The sequence below is a fragment of the Camelina sativa genome, chromosome 6, assembly GCF_030686135.1.
Source record: "Camelina sativa cultivar CO46 ecotype springtype chromosome 6, ASM3068613v1".
In the NCBI taxonomy this organism is placed as follows: Eukaryota; Viridiplantae; Streptophyta; class Magnoliopsida; order Brassicales; family Brassicaceae; genus Camelina; species Camelina sativa.
In genome coordinates, this window is record NC_141885.1 from 27,198,829 (window position 1) to 27,215,072 (window position 16,244).

Genomic DNA, 16,244 nt, shown 5'->3' on the forward strand with positions numbered 1-16,244 from the left:
TTTGGAGAGAAAAAAAATCAAGGCTATGCTCTGGACATGATTGTAAGATTTTAGAATTTCGGAATAACAGCTGTTCAAATGCATGCAGTGATGCAGAAATCAGATTTTTCTAAATAGAGAAATAAACACTAGTATATGTGTTCTCAAATAGACGAATAGTATTGCGTAGGTGATCAAGCACTAGATCAAATTCTATCAGAGCAAAATTTTCGTTTTCTAAAAAAAAATCGACGAAATTTCAAGAATATTATATAAGAAACAAAGACAAGAGAATCTAACGTATTTCTATTTCCGTTTTAGCAATCTTTACAAAATCCTAAAATCGAAAGGCTGAAAAGCATAATAAAGCTTCAAGAATAAAAAAAAAAAAAAAAAAAAGCTAACAAAGGAGACAGGGCGAGTGAGAGCCACGTGACTAAAGATGTCCTAGTAAAGATTGGGACCGAGGAGAAATTTTAAACAGCAAAAAAAGGAATTTGAATTAGATACGCCACCAGAGACATTCACGTGGGAAGTCACGTGTCGACCTCACAAGTGAAAGTTTAAATAATATACACTCATACGCACATACTATTGTCATGTATCTTCGCACCAACCCGGCGCGTGTCCCGTTGTCTCTCACTCACCAGACACCAATCATTTGATGCGAAACGAGCTACCCAACCAGACGAGTTACATTTCTGGCTCCTACTCTCATGATGTTTATGATCACAACAACAGCCTCTAATCTAATCGATCCAATGCGTTTTTGGATTGTGTGTGTCATTGTGTGTACCATCCTATTTTTACTTGACAACATATGTTGGGCCTAAATGGGCTCAATTAAAGCGGGCCTTTTCTCACGTATTTGCACCGGTCATATAATAATAAAAAATATATTTTATCCACAAGAAGGAGGAGTCGTTTTGGCTCATCCACTTAAAAAAACACATCAACGAAAACAATGGTAGTTCTTCTCAGCAAAGTCTCGTTGTTCTCCTGCTGCAACATCGCTCCAAAACCATCTCTCTCGTCACTCCCTACTTCTCTATCTTCTCGCAATTCTCATTATCCCCTTCGTTACTCACAGGTAATCTCCGGTTTTTTTTATTTTGTCTCCAACCCTTTCGAAACGTGTGTTGATTGAAATCGAAAAAAACCCAGAGGAAATAAAGTCCTTCTTTTTGCGGTGTTTTGTTATTTGGGCAGGAAGGAAAAGAAGTGGTTAGTCCTTTGAAAAGTGTGGTTTTGTCATTAGGAGAAGAGGTTTCAAAGAGAAGTCTACTTGCACTTGTCTCTGTTTCTCTCTTCTTTGTTGATCCTGCTCTTGCTTTTAAGGTAAACCTTTTGTTTCTTATCTCCTTTTAACTCTGTATTCTGTATAGAACCTTTAAGGAAAAGAGAAAGGGCTTGTATATGTTGGTACACAGTTGGTATAAATTAATAAAGCTTGGAACTTTATATAGGCAAGTGATGAATAGATCAATATAGAGAAGTTGTTGTGAGGAGACGTTAATTGTTGTTATTTATGGGGGAATCTATCATTAAGTGTGGATATTTGGCACTTTCTTTGTTAGAAACTAATCAATGATAAGTTGAAACAGTCTTCCCTCTGTAGTTTCACTGGCAATCTAATGATTGAATGATGTGGTGTTTAGTTTACCATTTAAAATTGCCCTAAGTGTCTCTTGAATTATGTTATTTAGTCTCTTTGTGATTTAAGAAGCTAGATGGATTTCATTCCAATGATGGACATTGGTAATTTGCATTTCATTGTGACTAAGATGTTCTTTCTATGGGTTAACGTATATATTATTCTCGATTTGGATGAAATTCAAAGGGTGGAGGTCCTTATGGACAAGGAGTCACCAGGGGACAGGACTTGTCTGGCAAAGATTTCAGTGGCCAGACTCTCATCAGGCAGGACTTCAAGACGGTATACATTTATTCAGTTTTAGACTGTTGTCCTGAACAACATATCTTTCGTGTAATCATCATAATCTTTGTGATGACATTTTTCCGCAGTCTATCCTAAGGCAAGCTAACTTCAAGGGTGCAAAGTTGTTAGGTGCTAGCTTCTTTGATGCAGATCTAACAGGTTTGTTCGCTATTCTTTTTATTGAGGTAGTAGAAGAACTGTGTAATAGAGATGACTTGTCATTCATGGATGTTAATAACTCTTATCATCTCTCGTAAGTCCAGGTGCTGATTTGTCTGAAGCTGATCTCCGAGGTGCAGATTTCTCCTTGGCAAACGTAACAAAGGTTGTATCCAATGTTACACATATGTGTCAATGTATATATGTACCTAAATGTGTATAAATCTAGGGAAAACAAACAGATCTTTGACATTAAATGGTGAATAGTTAACAATGTTATATCTTTGCATGCAGGTGAACTTAACAAACGCTAACTTGGGAGGAGCGACTGCTACTGGAAACACATCATTCAAGGGATCAAACATTACAGGCGCAGGTAAAAAGAAGAAAAACTTCCATAATAACACTAAGCACATCTCTTTGTTACCTTTGAGCTTCACATAAATTAAGTTTGATACCTTTTCTTGTTGTATGTATTTGATTTGGATTTAGACTTCACTGATGTCCCTCTAAGAGATGATCAACGAGAATACCTTTGCAAAATCGCAGATGGGTAAAATGCTTCTACTCTCATCTTTAAGAATCCATATTACATTTTGTCTTAAAAATCAGCAGAATGTGAGTAAAATTGTTTTTGTGTTTTGCTTTTCTTTGACTCGTTAGGATTAACGTGACCACTGGGAATGCAACGCGGGACACATTGCTGTGCAACTAAAACTGTGAAATGTAAAGCTTTGGATTGTGGGAGTCTTCTTCATCTGGTTATTTTCAAGAGGTTTGACCATTGTTAAAGCTTTTTTTGCAGGTTGCTATAGAGGATATATGTGTATATAATCTACTTAATTTCAAGCTTGTTCTTGAGATATTATGTATGCTTTAACTTCCACATGCTCAGTCTCCGTGGAGGTGATTACTTGTTTTTGATTTACCTTTATTTATTGGTGTGAATCACAAGTATTGGATTATGGGAGTCTTCTTCATCTGATTATTCTTTAGAGGTTTGAACATTGTTAAAGCTTTTATTTGTGCATGTTGTTGCAGAGAGTGTGTGTAATATATAACTAATCTCAAGCATAACCTTTGCGAGATTATGTATGTTACTTAACTTCCACATGCTCCGTCTCCGTGGAGGTGGTGATTACTGGTTTTTGTTTTATCTATTGGTGTGAATCACAAGTATGAAAACTTTTTCGGAACTTAATTTACTTGTAAATCTCATGAATTTTGATTTAACAAGATCTAGTTTGTATAAATTACTAATGCACGTAAATAATCTTATTTGATTCCTTGAAAAGAAGCCAACTTTCAATTGTTGTTTCTGATAGTTTAAATTGGCACAAGAGTTTTTTTTTTTTTTTTTTTTTTGAAAAAGAACTACAAATATTGTATGAATACAGTATATAACTGAATACAACACTTATGTTTTCATAAAGAAGAATCAGGATCTTACAAAATGTAGAAGATATATAAAATCAAATGATTTGACAAAACCGAGGAAATTATCTTTAAAAGGACAACAACAAAACAAAAAGAATAAATAATAGCTGTAATAGATAAATTACCAAGTACATGCATGTACACACTGTAAATGAAAAATTTATCATCTTTTTGATAATATGCATTAAATAAAAAAGATATCAATTCCTTACTTAAACCCCTAAGGCCCCAACCGTTGCATCCGGACGTATCAGGCTATATAAAAGCAAAACAAAGAACTTGTGGTGTTGTATAGGATAGGGAAGAAGAGAGAGAGAAAGGGAACCCGTCATGAGTACTTCGACAGGATCTGTGATCAAATCATCAGCGGAGCCGTTTGTGCCGGCAAATGAACCACGCTCTCTATTCCTCACGTTTTCCAATGGCTTTCCCCTCTCAGAACACCAGATCTTCGCATTCTTCGACAGGCAAGTGAAACCCTATTCTATGAAATCTATAAATGATTAATAGGTTTTTGGTAGTTCGTCCAAATGATTGGTCACAAAAAGATAACGTTACATTGCGTCATAGAAGGTTTGACTCATGTGTTGGGTAGACACACCTCTACCAAGACTTTAGATAGATGGATAACGATTTTGGTTTAGTTTGTTCAAAAGCTATATGTCTAATAGATCTCGATTTGCATCTCACAGTACATCATATTCAAACAATTTGTTCTACTTTTTTTTTTTGGTAGTCTATTATATCTCTTACACGTACGATTAAATTGGTTCACTGATGTGTATATATATGTGATGATGATGATTAGCTTGTTTCCAATGAGCGTGGAGGGAGTGTATGTGAACAGACCAGGGGCAGCAAGGAAGCTGGGTAAGACTGATCTGTTTGGGAAAGTGATATTCAGGTATTTTAACATACCAAACATTGTGCTGGGGCCTTATGAGAAGGTTTGCTTTACCGTCGATGGGCGTCCTATGTACTGCAGAAGGTTTGAAACCCGGAGGCCAAAAGCAGGCAATGCATCAGCAGCCCACCGTGATCGTCGTGAGTGATCTGGGAGTTTGAAGGTCATGAAACCCTTTTGTTGTTGTTGTATCAACGTAAAAGGGTTTCTTGAATAAAGTTTCGTTGTTGTTTTTCTTTAATTTCATGAATAAGGGGGAGATCGTCCAGTCATGTGGAATGGACCATCACATGTTTTTCTCATTACAGAGATATATTCTTGTTGTTGGCAAACCATTTTGAAGGATGTTTTATTTTATGTGGTTGAAATTTATCTGGTTATTATTATTTTAGGGCATTATAAGGAAAATGAGTGGAGTAAGACTATGACTCTTGACTAATAAATATGTAGACAGTAGGGTTTGAATTATAATTATGAGTTGGATTATTACTTAAATATTATAAACGAATATTATTACATACAATTGTAGAAGATTTCTTACATACATAGAAGAAAAAAAAAAGCAAACAATTTCATTTTGAGTTTCCCTCTGCAGAATGGATGAAAATACATTGTAAGAATTATATATATATATATATATATAATAGTTTAGTTCCTTACTTGTAATCAGAGAGATTATTGTAATTGATCTGTGTAACTGTGTTACTTGAAGATCGTACGCCACCGTCCCAATTAAGGTCAAATTAAGATAACAACGGCGCCTACGTACCAGCTGTGACAGTTCTGTTCCAAACATCTTTGAAGTGTACTTGCGGAAAGTGGGGAAAAATGTGCCCTTTTTTTTTGTGGTATTGTATTCTCATAAAGTTGAATAAGATCCTCTCGTAGTATATATCTAAGTTCTTGGCTAAATTGCAAAAGTTAGAGACTTAGAGCCATAATCAACAGTCTCAGCTTGTTCCATCATGTTGTAATATCTCATATTAAAAACAAATTTACATAAAAAAAAAAGTGTTCAATTAAGTTAAGTTGATTCGACCATGTAAATATAACAATTTTTGTGTGTCTATTTGTTTTTTTTTTATAATCTTTTTCTATTAAGCCTAAACAAAAAAAATTACAATTGTGCGATTACAAATTACATTTTTTTCTTACTTTTTTTTTTGTCAAACACGATTACAAATTACTTAATGAAAAACATTGGGGAATTTTTTTTTAATGAAAAATAATTGTAAATTCGAAAACACACTCGAAATATTAATAAACTTTGAAATTCTTCAAGATTCATATTGATTAATCATCAACCGCTCTGAGCCCCTCCTGAATTTTAGTGCCACTAGTCCAGCTACCACACGTATACGATGCAGTTGACTCTCACCGAGACGCATAGGCAGGTATAGATATCCACCCGTTCCAACACACACTACAAAGCCGAATCAGATATTTGAGAACCTGTAACTGCATGTAGTAGTAACTCATCTAATATGTTTCCGGATCAATGTGAGGTGCCATCATTTCGACAGTAGTAGTAACAACTAATTCGAAAGTCAGGGTTTCCAGATATGGACAACTATTGATCATGAAGCTGATTCCAGCGAACTCACTAGGTTCAAGATTCGTCTTCAGCACCAACCGTTTGGTCTTCATGTTTGCTTTTAGTCGTCCTTGATGCGAGTAGCTTCAACGTTACGAGGCTGGTTACTTTGTAGAAGCTCTCCGGAATTTGAGTCATATTTTCATCTTCTTCTTCTTCTACTACATCTTTGCTAACCCAAAGCCGGTCCGAGAAATCAAGAACAAGATTCTTGACCTTTTCGATGGCTGCGAATTCGATCAATGAATTCATATCTGCTTCAAAACCGATCGGTTTGGAGAAAGTGAGCTCGAAAGTATCGACAAATCCACCGGCAAAGTTTGAAACCCACTCCATCGTATATCGAACGAACTTACACCTTTTGGTTTCTTCATTGTCGATGTCGGGGTAAGTCCGCACGATCTCAATCTCATTAAAGGAGATTTATCGAGCTTCCCGGTAAATGTTTCTCCAGAGCGTCTCGACAAAACACGTACTTGTCTTCAAATTAAGCATCTTTGAAGGGCAAGCTTGATATTATCAGAATCAAAAGGTAATCTGATAACATTGGGATTCTGTCAAGTGGGCTACTTGAATCCATTGTCAGTGATTTTTGAGAATATAAATGGATTCAAGGAAGAGGTGATTTGTGTGTATGTTTATTTGTTATCTATAGCAAAAGACAAAACTATATAGAAAAAAAAATGACATTCGATCTCTTTTTAAGGAAACCCTAGATTAGTTTATATATATATATATATTGTATTAAGCTTGGATCAAATGATATTCTATCTCTTTTGGATTTTTTTTCTATAATTCATAAACCAAAACATTCAAAAACTGAATGATATTCTAGCTCTTTTTTTACAGAGTCATAATTAAACAGAGAGACATTTACAATTAACTATGTATTCTTCAGATCGTTTAGTTCTGAGCAAACAAATTTTTATTGTTATTAAGCAACCAAATACTTTATTATTAACTTAAGATACATAGTCAAACTGGAACAAAAGTGTCAGACGTGAGAGGATAAATAAACAATATGAAAAGAAGCATTATTTGAGAGGAATCAAGTCGAGCTAAAGAGAATAGCAAATTAAACAAATTTTTGTGTGGGAGAAAAGGAAAAACAGATATTGTTTTGTTTCGTGTACGTAGTACAACAAGAAACAATCTATGTTCTTCCGGACGGAGCTGGAGGCGGCGAAGGTTTATCGCTGTTCTGCACCACTTGGATAACGGAAGCCACCGTCCCAATCAAAGTCAACACGAGGATAACGATGGCGGCAACGGTGGCAGTTCCTGTCCAAAGATCTTTAAAGTAAACTCGCCGGAGTGTGGCGATGGATCTATTGCGACGACTCTCGTAGTGTTTGTTGAGTCTTTCGGCTATATTGTAATAGTGAGATCCAAAATCCACAAGCCCTAAACATAGCTTGTTCACCATTTCCGCCACCGACCCTTGATGCCCTAACCAGTTCTTTACAACTCCTGTTGACGAAAAAATGTGGAGCATGGGTTTCTCATAACTGAAAAAAGGAAATTTTCATAATTGAAAAGTGTTTTACCTTTCTTGACAAGCAAGTCAACGTCTTGATCGGTGTCAATGAGAAAATCCAAGAAAGCGATGTAGTTACAAACATAAGCAGTGAGAGGGTAATGGCATTGCTCGAGCGCCATTAAGTTCCTCATAACCCTCTCGGTGTTGTCGTCCGCTAAGAAACAAGGTATTTTCAAGATTCCTCGTTCGAAAGTAATAACCAATGAGAAATCGTTTATCTTATCAGGATGCGCAAAATCTACTCCAGCACTGTCTAGTTTGTCTGCGTTGTGCAGACTCTTTATGATCTCCGATGGCTTAGCCTTTGCGCTTTTGATTTGTTCTTTTGTCAAACAAAGTGTTTCCACACGGACACGTCGAAACAAATCTGTAAAATGTCGGAACTTCATTCCTTCTTTGACCTCTCCTTCCAACCTAAACGCTCGTAGGATAATGTCACGGATCGTTTCCCTGGTTTCAAGATTTAATAAAAAAAGTTCGGAGAGTTCCTCTAAAAGGGCATAAGGGAGTTGGTTCTCGAGCAAGATTAGGTCTTCCAAAATAGTGTTTATAAGACAAGGCTCCTGAAAAAGAATGTCTTCTTCATGGAAAAGTATTTCTTCTTTCTTGTTGATGTTTTGAGTAGTTCCGGTCTGAATGAAGAACCCTAGTATGAACACCGAGTCGAGGAGTATCATTAATACGAACTCTTGGGATTTGATCCATTCCGTTGATTCGGCGTAGCTTTCTCTTATAAATCTTTCATTCGTTTTTATGATTGAACTCATATCATCAACAATTTTCTTCCCATATTTTTTTTTAATAGCATCAAGGTACTTCTTCTTGTGAAGCTCCATGTTCATATAGTCCAGATATCTGGAACAATCCAAACGCATTAGCATCATAATAAATTATTTTAAAAACTGAAAAATCTGTATGCTTCAAAGACAGAGAAAATAGTATAATACTACTTCAAATTATGTTTACAAACGTTATAAACGCAAGCTGAAATTTTTTTTACTTGGCTACAAAACTTTTACATGATATCTATTAGGAACAAAAAAAGTTATCTATTAACATAAAAACACTATAAAGCTATGATTTAGCATGTTATATATGTAAACGTAACATACAAGAGCAAAGACAGAATCAGAAATTAAACTAGCTTATATATTGTCTGTTTATATATATATACACGTGTACGTACCTTAAATCGGTTTTGGAGAGCTCAAGGGCTTTAGCTTTCTTAGAATGTTGAAGTGGACCAATGAGAAGCATCTGAGGAGTGTATGCGTCTGGGTTCACTCTCCGTAGCCGGTTTGGCACTCTATAGATGCAACAGTACTCTTTGCTAAACGGAGAAGGCCATATACCGGAAATCTCAGCACTCCATCTACCCACGTTACCAGTTCCAGCTTCATTGTCCTTGGCTAGTTGTATTCCTTGTTCTAGATCCCCCATATCAACGCTGACGAGATTTGGATTAAAAGGCACGTTGGCTTCTTTGTATATATTTAATTGTGCATGGGTTGTTACAATACGAGGTTAACTAAAGGTTTATATAAGATCACAAAAGGAGAATGACGTGAGTATGAAACTATCCAATTCAAGCATTTTTATATTGCTTCTGCCTTGGGGAAATTCATCCCAACTTTTTTAATTCCTTTATTTGGTTTTATTGTGTTTAAATTATCCTTCGGGCAAAGAATTATGCTGTCAGGAGTGAAAGTAGAACGCGGAACACACTGGACCATCTGATCTTCCTCAGACAAGTTTCTCATGTTTTTTCTTGCTAGAGGCTTAGAGCCCATCATCCTATTGGGCATTGGACTTTTAAGTCTGCCCCTAATGTTTTTTCATTTGGATCGGGAACTATACAATTTCGGCGCTTCTTTTATTCGTTCCAATCATAAGCAAATAATTATTTCGTCAGGTGATGATACTAACGATGTTAATTGTTAATTTACGGTTTCGAATCCAATGAAATATTAAAGAGTTAGCGGTTGTTGGATTAGTTTTGTTGACAAAAATATCAACTTACCAAGACTTAGACCTACAAGATTCTCATGACCGTATGGAATGACACATCATTGGCTATTTACAATATTTAATTTTCACTGACTATAAATATTAATTTTCATGTGAGAAAAGAACGAGAAAGTTACAAGAGCGAGCATATAATCCAAAATAAAGATGGAAATATATTAATGAAAAGTAAATAAAGAAGCAGAAACTTCAAGAATTATTCGTGGGTTGAAAAATAGGAGAGAAGAAAAGTAGATCATTATCAAATTTTGTCTCTTTAATGATACAATTTAATATGACAAATAAAATTATGGAGACAGACAATTCGTAGGGCACCCACTAATAGATATACAAATGATGTGATGTAGATCTGTTTCTCTCTTAGTTTTGTAATTCTTCCTCTATATAATATACCTTTTCCCTTGAATGATTGGATTTTTTTTTTTTTTTATAAATTAAGTCGTAATTTAGTTTTAACTTTTAACCATGAGAAAAGGTGTTCACGAAAGGTCTATCGTCTCCGTTTTTTCGTAAAAACTCTTTATCTTTATATTCGGAAATATTGATGTAGAGTACCAACGTTATTAGTATTATTGTTATGGGTTGCAATTCAATATAGAAAGTTTCATGGCTTTTATTATTAAGTTTGATGTCGCTTAGTCTTAGATTTATCACTTATATATGGCTTCCTTATCATTCACTTATGATCATTAAAGTCGTTTACATTTGTATTTTTGTAATTATAGTAAAGGAAAAATGTTTTATTGATTTATTTCATAATTGTGATTTTGTTTTAATGTTAACAGAAAATGTGATTTCGTCACACATGTAAACGCATATGAATGCAAAAGAAAAAAAAAAGCTTTTGGAAACAAGGAGTCCTTTGTTATATTATATATAACACGAAGAGAAAATTTCAGTACATGTTTTCATAAAGGCTTTGAAATTATAATGCGTTTTAATATATTAATTATTATAGCCGTGTTGTTATTAATATAAGTAATTAAGTATAATGATATTCAGTCGGACCAAAAGCAAGATTTGGAAGATCTGAACTGGTGTGGCCCAAAGGGGATGTTACCACTCAACGAACTTCCACAATTACCAAGAAAGACTGTGATAGATAGATACGTTTATGATTTCAGTGGAAAATACAAAGAAAAAACATTTCCTTGGATTACAATCCTGTTTTTAGCTGACAAAGCTTTGTCATCGTCAAGTTACGCAAGTAACATGGCTTTTGCAAAAATAATTCTTGGAAATATTCCTAAAATAGTTTAACTTTTTTTTGGGTTGATTTCCACTTTATATAGCAATATATTGAGCTGTGAAATACAAAACAAGACATTTATATTTAGAAAATATCGTATAATTCAATGTAGACAAAGAGTTTATAATTTTTTTCTGTTTCTAAATGAACTCTACTACGTGAGTTCCTCACTCAAGGGGAAAGTAAACTACGTACTTGCACACGGAATGTTTATTACAATCTAAATACTACTAGTAATCTTTAATTTTTAAAAATAAAATAAATACTAGCTGGATTGACGAGAAAAGCAATAAGTCTCTCATCATGACTCTTCTCCATCGTCTAATGAAAACAAACTCCAACTTATTTTTACTTTATTTTTAGTATTAGAATGGTTACCTCTTTTTGAGGGAAACAGAGAATGAATGAACAAAAGAGTGAGAGGGAACATCATATTTAAGTTTCTGAACCCCTCCCCCTTACCCCTTTGATACGTAGCGATGCATTATATGCACATATTCGTACTTTAATATATGTGTACGTTGCTATAATATTTACAATCAAATATGTATATAGTTTCAATATATGAAAAAGAATATACAAATCATTTTTATTGACGAAATATAATGCATTTAGATTGACGATCTAGGACCACTTTTTTCCCTTACCGTGTGGTTACATTCAGAAAAATTTACCTTTTATCAAATGTGACTGTCAGTATCTTAAAAGGTTTCTATAAATAAAACACGTACCCATACCTGGTTTGAGATCTGACCTCCACTGTTGATCACTTTATTAATTATCAAATATCAACCAGAGGGCGACAATTTAATTGGAACTTTCTTTACTACATGATTTGGTTGCATACTTGCATGTTGATTCTCAAGAGTCAAGGCTCCCAATGGTAAATGTTATTTAGTGGATGAGCGCATTTTCCTTTTAACAAAATGTTTTTTTTTTCTTTGTTGAAAACTCATAAGTAAATTTTGATATTTTAATTTTGTACAAATTAAAAATGAGTGACATGTGCGCCATCCATGTGTGCCCATTGACTTATACTAAAAAATTATCAAATCTCGCGTCAATCATCGTATTTTGCTCGCAGATTTTCCCACAACCTCTGCTCGCCGTTTCTTTATAGTTTTAGACTTTTATTTTGTATCTATCTGCATAATTACAAATTTACAACTTACAATTGTATGTGCGTAGAAAACTAGTTTTTTTTTTTTTTTTTTTTCTTTTAATCTATCAAGCTCAATCACAGCTAACATTATGTTTTTTTTCCAAACCTACCGTCGTATATTTCCAAACTATATATATAGAAATTTACAACATTTCCTAAATTATTTCAACCCTACAAACCTACCATTGTTTATTTTCACACTATATATATAGAAATATACCGAATTTCCTAATTTATTTAAACATACACCCACTGTAGTCTATATGTATATAAGTCTTAATATTTCAGTTTATACTGAGCGATACTTTGAATTCCTAAATTGTTTCTTACCAATTAATCTCTTACGGAAAAATAAAATACACACTCGTACGTTATCAACATTCAACAGTACGAATCGTCTATATACGATATAAAAGTCGGTCTTCGTGTTGAAATTTCCAGCTAATGCCCAAAATGCTAGGATCAAATACGCGCGAATATATATTAACATAAATCATTGATCGAATATAAAAATTCTGGTTTTTTTTACAACAATCAAACTTGTGTCAATTTCTAACTAGAACTAATATTTTGACGTTATTCACCTGCAGTACTATTGTCATTATTTTCACTTTCATTATTCTTCTACTACTATATATTATGTACCTACAATATAAAAACGCTATTCAACATGTACAATTTTCATCATTTCATGATTTTACTACTACGTACCATCATCGCAGCTATCGCACACCGTAATGTCAATTTATAATAACGAAGGATCGGATGTATAATAATGTAGTATATAATAAAATAAAATTGGACTATATAAATAGAACAAATGATGAGAACCTGCAGATTAGTGTGAGCTAATGGGGTCAATATTCCTCAATCAACTGAAAAGATTCTAAATAAACAATAGCCACACTTTCCTGAAGTGGACAGTACTAAGCTACTAGCTCCATGTATATCATAACTATGAGTACATACATAGTAGAGAATCTATCTATGTCTGCATGTGTATATGTATACGTACTGTATACATCTACGTGTGAATAATGTCGTTCATTGTTCAATGATTCTTGTATAATCACAGCTGGGGAACTTTTTTAGTTAACAAATTGAAGAGAGTGTTTTCTATTAATTGTGGTGGCCAATGACCATATATAATAAATATGAAAATAAAGTGGTTTCGTAATTAAATTATGATGGCGCCGAATCGAATATGACGTACTAACAGTGTTACATTAATATACTCCAACATAAATCTATATATAGTTCCATACATATATGTTCACATAAATTTGATATGGTACGTGTACGTATTATATTTAATCAGAATTTAATACCCTCGACCCATTCGTATTAATTAAAAATCTTATGACGTGGACAGCCATCTCAATTATGCCTCCATGCCTTTTTATTTCCTCTCGAGAAGGAACCAAAAAGCTTAATGACATTTAATTCTGAAAACTAATTGAAAGAGATGGCTTAATGCCTTGGTCAAGGAGGTATGAATCTTGTGTTGATTTTACTAATCGTACTCTACTTATTATCGGCACGTGTAATCAAATACCTCGGGCACTGGCAGACATAAAATTGGATTATTCGGACATAAATTAATTACTATCGTACGTAAGTCGTATTTTTAGGATTATTAACTCGGAAAAAAGTACGTTCTTAAAATACTCTTAAAAAAGACCTAACAAGTCTTTCATATACTCAAGACCTACTACGTACCGCACAAAATAAGTTTTTATTTGGAGTATATATAGTTATGTCGATCCATCGAGTAAGAGTTGTTTTTGTATAATGTGCTTCTAAATTTGAGCACGAGAAAAAGTATTAGTTACAGCTCAATCAAATTTTACATTAATCACAAAATAACATAATTCATTTAAGTGATAGTATATGAATTAAATATATATATATATATTCGAAACAACATTTTTGTACGGGGGGTTGCATCCGAGTCTTTGCCATCGTACTCTATTTCTTAATTTTACCAATCAAACATATTTGCGAAAAAAAATAAAAGTCTACGAGAAATAGAAAAGAATAGGTCCTAAATTTTCAATATATGACGACGTGACACTAACCACAATTTTGTTTGGACGAAATAAAAGTGGAAGATGGGAAATTCATGTGTTGAGAGGTGACGCACATGCACGAGGGTCGGGCCACATTAGACGACGTGAATTTTTAAAAATAAAAATAATTATTCAATGACTGCCATGCGAATTAAATTTTTGTTCCTTTGTTTCTAATAAAAAAATACATTATAATTTGTTTTGAAAAACACATAATAAATAAAACCATGTCGCATATATTAATTTTCACATGGAACAAAACTGGTTCGCTAAAACTGTGAATCTCAATAATATCTTTTTTGTTCCATGGACCCCAATCCATACTGCCTCCTTCGATTTATTTATTATACTGAAAAAATAACATTTAATTTATACGTATTTATTTTTCTTCCTTTTTCGTTATTATATAGAAAAGCCAAAAAAAAAAAAAAAGAGATTGTGGAGGAGAATATTAATACAGCCCACTTCACATCTATTTTTGTGCAACCATCCATCTCTCTAAAGCTCTCATTACAATGGAAAGACAAATCAACATAGAGAAGAGTAGTAGTGTTTCTCAAGTAACCTTTATCTCCACCGTCTCAGCCACCGCCTCATTGTCCTCTTCACCTACAACATCATCTTCTTCTTCATCATCATCATCATCTAACTTCCCTCACCATGAGGAAGACAACTCCACAAGAAAAGCATCTCGAAGATCAATATTAGCCTCGGTTGAAGACGATGATCAAACCGGAGGAGGAGGAGGAGGAGGAAAAAAGCGAAAGATCAACGGCGGAGATAAGCATCCGACGTATAGAGGAGTACGGATGAGGAGTTGGGGGAAATGGGTGTCGGAGATTAGAGAGCCGAGGAAGAAATCAAGAATCTGGCTCGGCACTTATCCAACGGCTGAGATGGCAGCTCGAGCTCACGACGTAGCCGCTTTAGCCATTAAAGGTACAACGGCTTACCTCAATTTTCCCGAGCTATCCGGCGAGCTTCCTCGTCCAGTCACAAATTCTCCTAAAGACATTCAAGCCGCCGCCTCTCTAGCCGCCGTCAATTGGCAAGATCCGGTCAACGATGTGGAGGAAGTAGCTGAATTAGCTGAAGCCGAGCCGAGTCGAGCCGCGACGGTGATTTCTTCGGACACAAGCACCACCACACAAAGTCAAGAGTCTTTGGAAGCTTCTTGTGCTTCGACGACGTCGTGTACGGACAAAGACAATGACGAAGAGAAGCTGTTTGATTTGCCGGATTTGTTTACCGATGAGAATGAGATGATGATACGAAACGAAACGTTTTGTTATTACTCGTCCACGTGGCAACTCTGTGGAGCCGATGCTGGGTTTCGGCTTGAAGAGCCGTTTTTTCTGTCTGAATGACTAAATAAATTACCCTTTTCGAGAGGCTCCATCGCTAACACTTTGATTAGTTCACCATCTTCTTCAATTTCTCTATTTAAGTTTGATTTTTCATTTTCCAGCTTGAGTGATATTGATTTTTTTTGTAAAGAAACGGGTACGTTTTGATTTTCTAGAAAAAAAAGTGTGTTTGTGTAATATAAATGTGACGAGAGAGCATGTTAAGAAGTTGCAGAATATTACTATAATTAAGTTTACGAAAAATGAACCAAAAGAACAAAAAATTGTAATAAAACCCAATTGTTTCTTTAACACTCGGTCAAAATATTATAGTAATAGCTAGAATTTGGAAATTTGTTGTATATCATTTAAAAGTTTATCATCCATACATTTGAGTTATAATTTCGTTATTATACTTGGTTTCACAAAATACATGAAGATGCAGTCCTTTAGTAACTTCTTAAGCATCATCACAACAAATTATACATTTACTTTAGTAAGTTTTTTTCACTTATTATCAAATATATACATTATATTGTTCACTTATTACCAACAACATTTAACATGCATATTTGACAAGGGTTTCATTAATGATTAACGCAGTAACACGTAATCCACGTTCTTGGCCTAGCTAGTTTTTATAACTAACTTTTTCTTTTCGGATTAATATGTCATATATGTAGTGTATGAGGTTTTGATGAGATGATGATTGTGAAAATTGACAGTCAAGAAGATAAACTTTTGATGAATTATTTAATTATTAAAAAAAAAACTATTCTAGGTGTTGGAAAATAACATGAGTCACATGGTGATGATGTCTTACATCTTTTCTATATAAGAT

General features: G+C 34.2%; 3 protein-coding genes and 1 pseudogene across 5 annotated transcripts; 3 read left to right on the plus strand and 1 right to left on the minus strand.

Moving 5' to 3' along the window:
* Window positions 1-704: 704 nt before the first annotated feature.
* LOC104793447 (thylakoid lumenal 15 kDa protein 1, chloroplastic) lies at window positions 705-3,042 on the plus strand. Of its 2 annotated transcripts, XM_010519800.2 has the most exons (9): window positions 735-1,069; window positions 1,189-1,317; window positions 1,820-1,915; window positions 2,005-2,077; window positions 2,182-2,243; window positions 2,372-2,453; window positions 2,570-2,630; window positions 2,741-2,803; window positions 2,883-3,042. In XM_010519800.2, exons 1-8 carry the CDS (start codon window positions 944-946, stop codon window positions 2,790-2,792), a joined length of 681 nt encoding a protein of 226 aa, XP_010518102.1. In that variant the 5' UTR covers window positions 735-943; the 3' UTR covers window positions 2,793-2,803; window positions 2,883-3,042. The 2 variants fall into 2 exon arrangements, with proteins under 2 accessions (XP_010518101.1, XP_010518102.1); XM_010519799.2 differs by having other exon boundaries at window positions 705-1,069; window positions 2,741-3,042.
* A 732-nt stretch (window positions 3,043-3,774) lies between these two features.
* LOC104793448 (uncharacterized) lies at window positions 3,775-4,788 on the plus strand. Its single transcript, XM_010519801.3, has 2 exons — window positions 3,775-3,981; window positions 4,323-4,788. The coding sequence occupies exons 1-2, from the start codon at window positions 3,845-3,847 to the stop codon at window positions 4,564-4,566; spliced, it is 381 nt and encodes a 126-aa protein (XP_010518103.1). The 5' UTR covers window positions 3,775-3,844; the 3' UTR covers window positions 4,567-4,788.
* A 2,146-nt stretch (window positions 4,789-6,934) lies between these two features.
* Window positions 6,935-9,059, minus strand: LOC104793449 (UPF0481 protein At3g47200-like). Its single transcript, XM_010519803.2, has 3 exons — window positions 8,739-9,059; window positions 7,560-8,407; window positions 6,935-7,482 (listed from the first exon to the last, which is right to left on the minus strand). The coding sequence occupies exons 1-3, from the start codon at window positions 8,990-8,992 to the stop codon at window positions 7,166-7,168; spliced, it is 1,419 nt and encodes a 472-aa protein (XP_010518105.1). The 5' UTR covers window positions 8,993-9,059; the 3' UTR covers window positions 6,935-7,165.
* A 5,405-nt stretch (window positions 9,060-14,464) lies between these two features.
* LOC104793450 (ethylene-responsive transcription factor ERF034 pseudogene) lies at window positions 14,465-15,557 on the plus strand (annotated as a pseudogene). The gene has a single exon (XR_015560039.1). The product of XR_015560039.1 is annotated as an ethylene-responsive transcription factor ERF034 pseudogene (transcript).
* The last annotated feature ends 687 nt before the right edge of the window (window positions 15,558-16,244 follow it).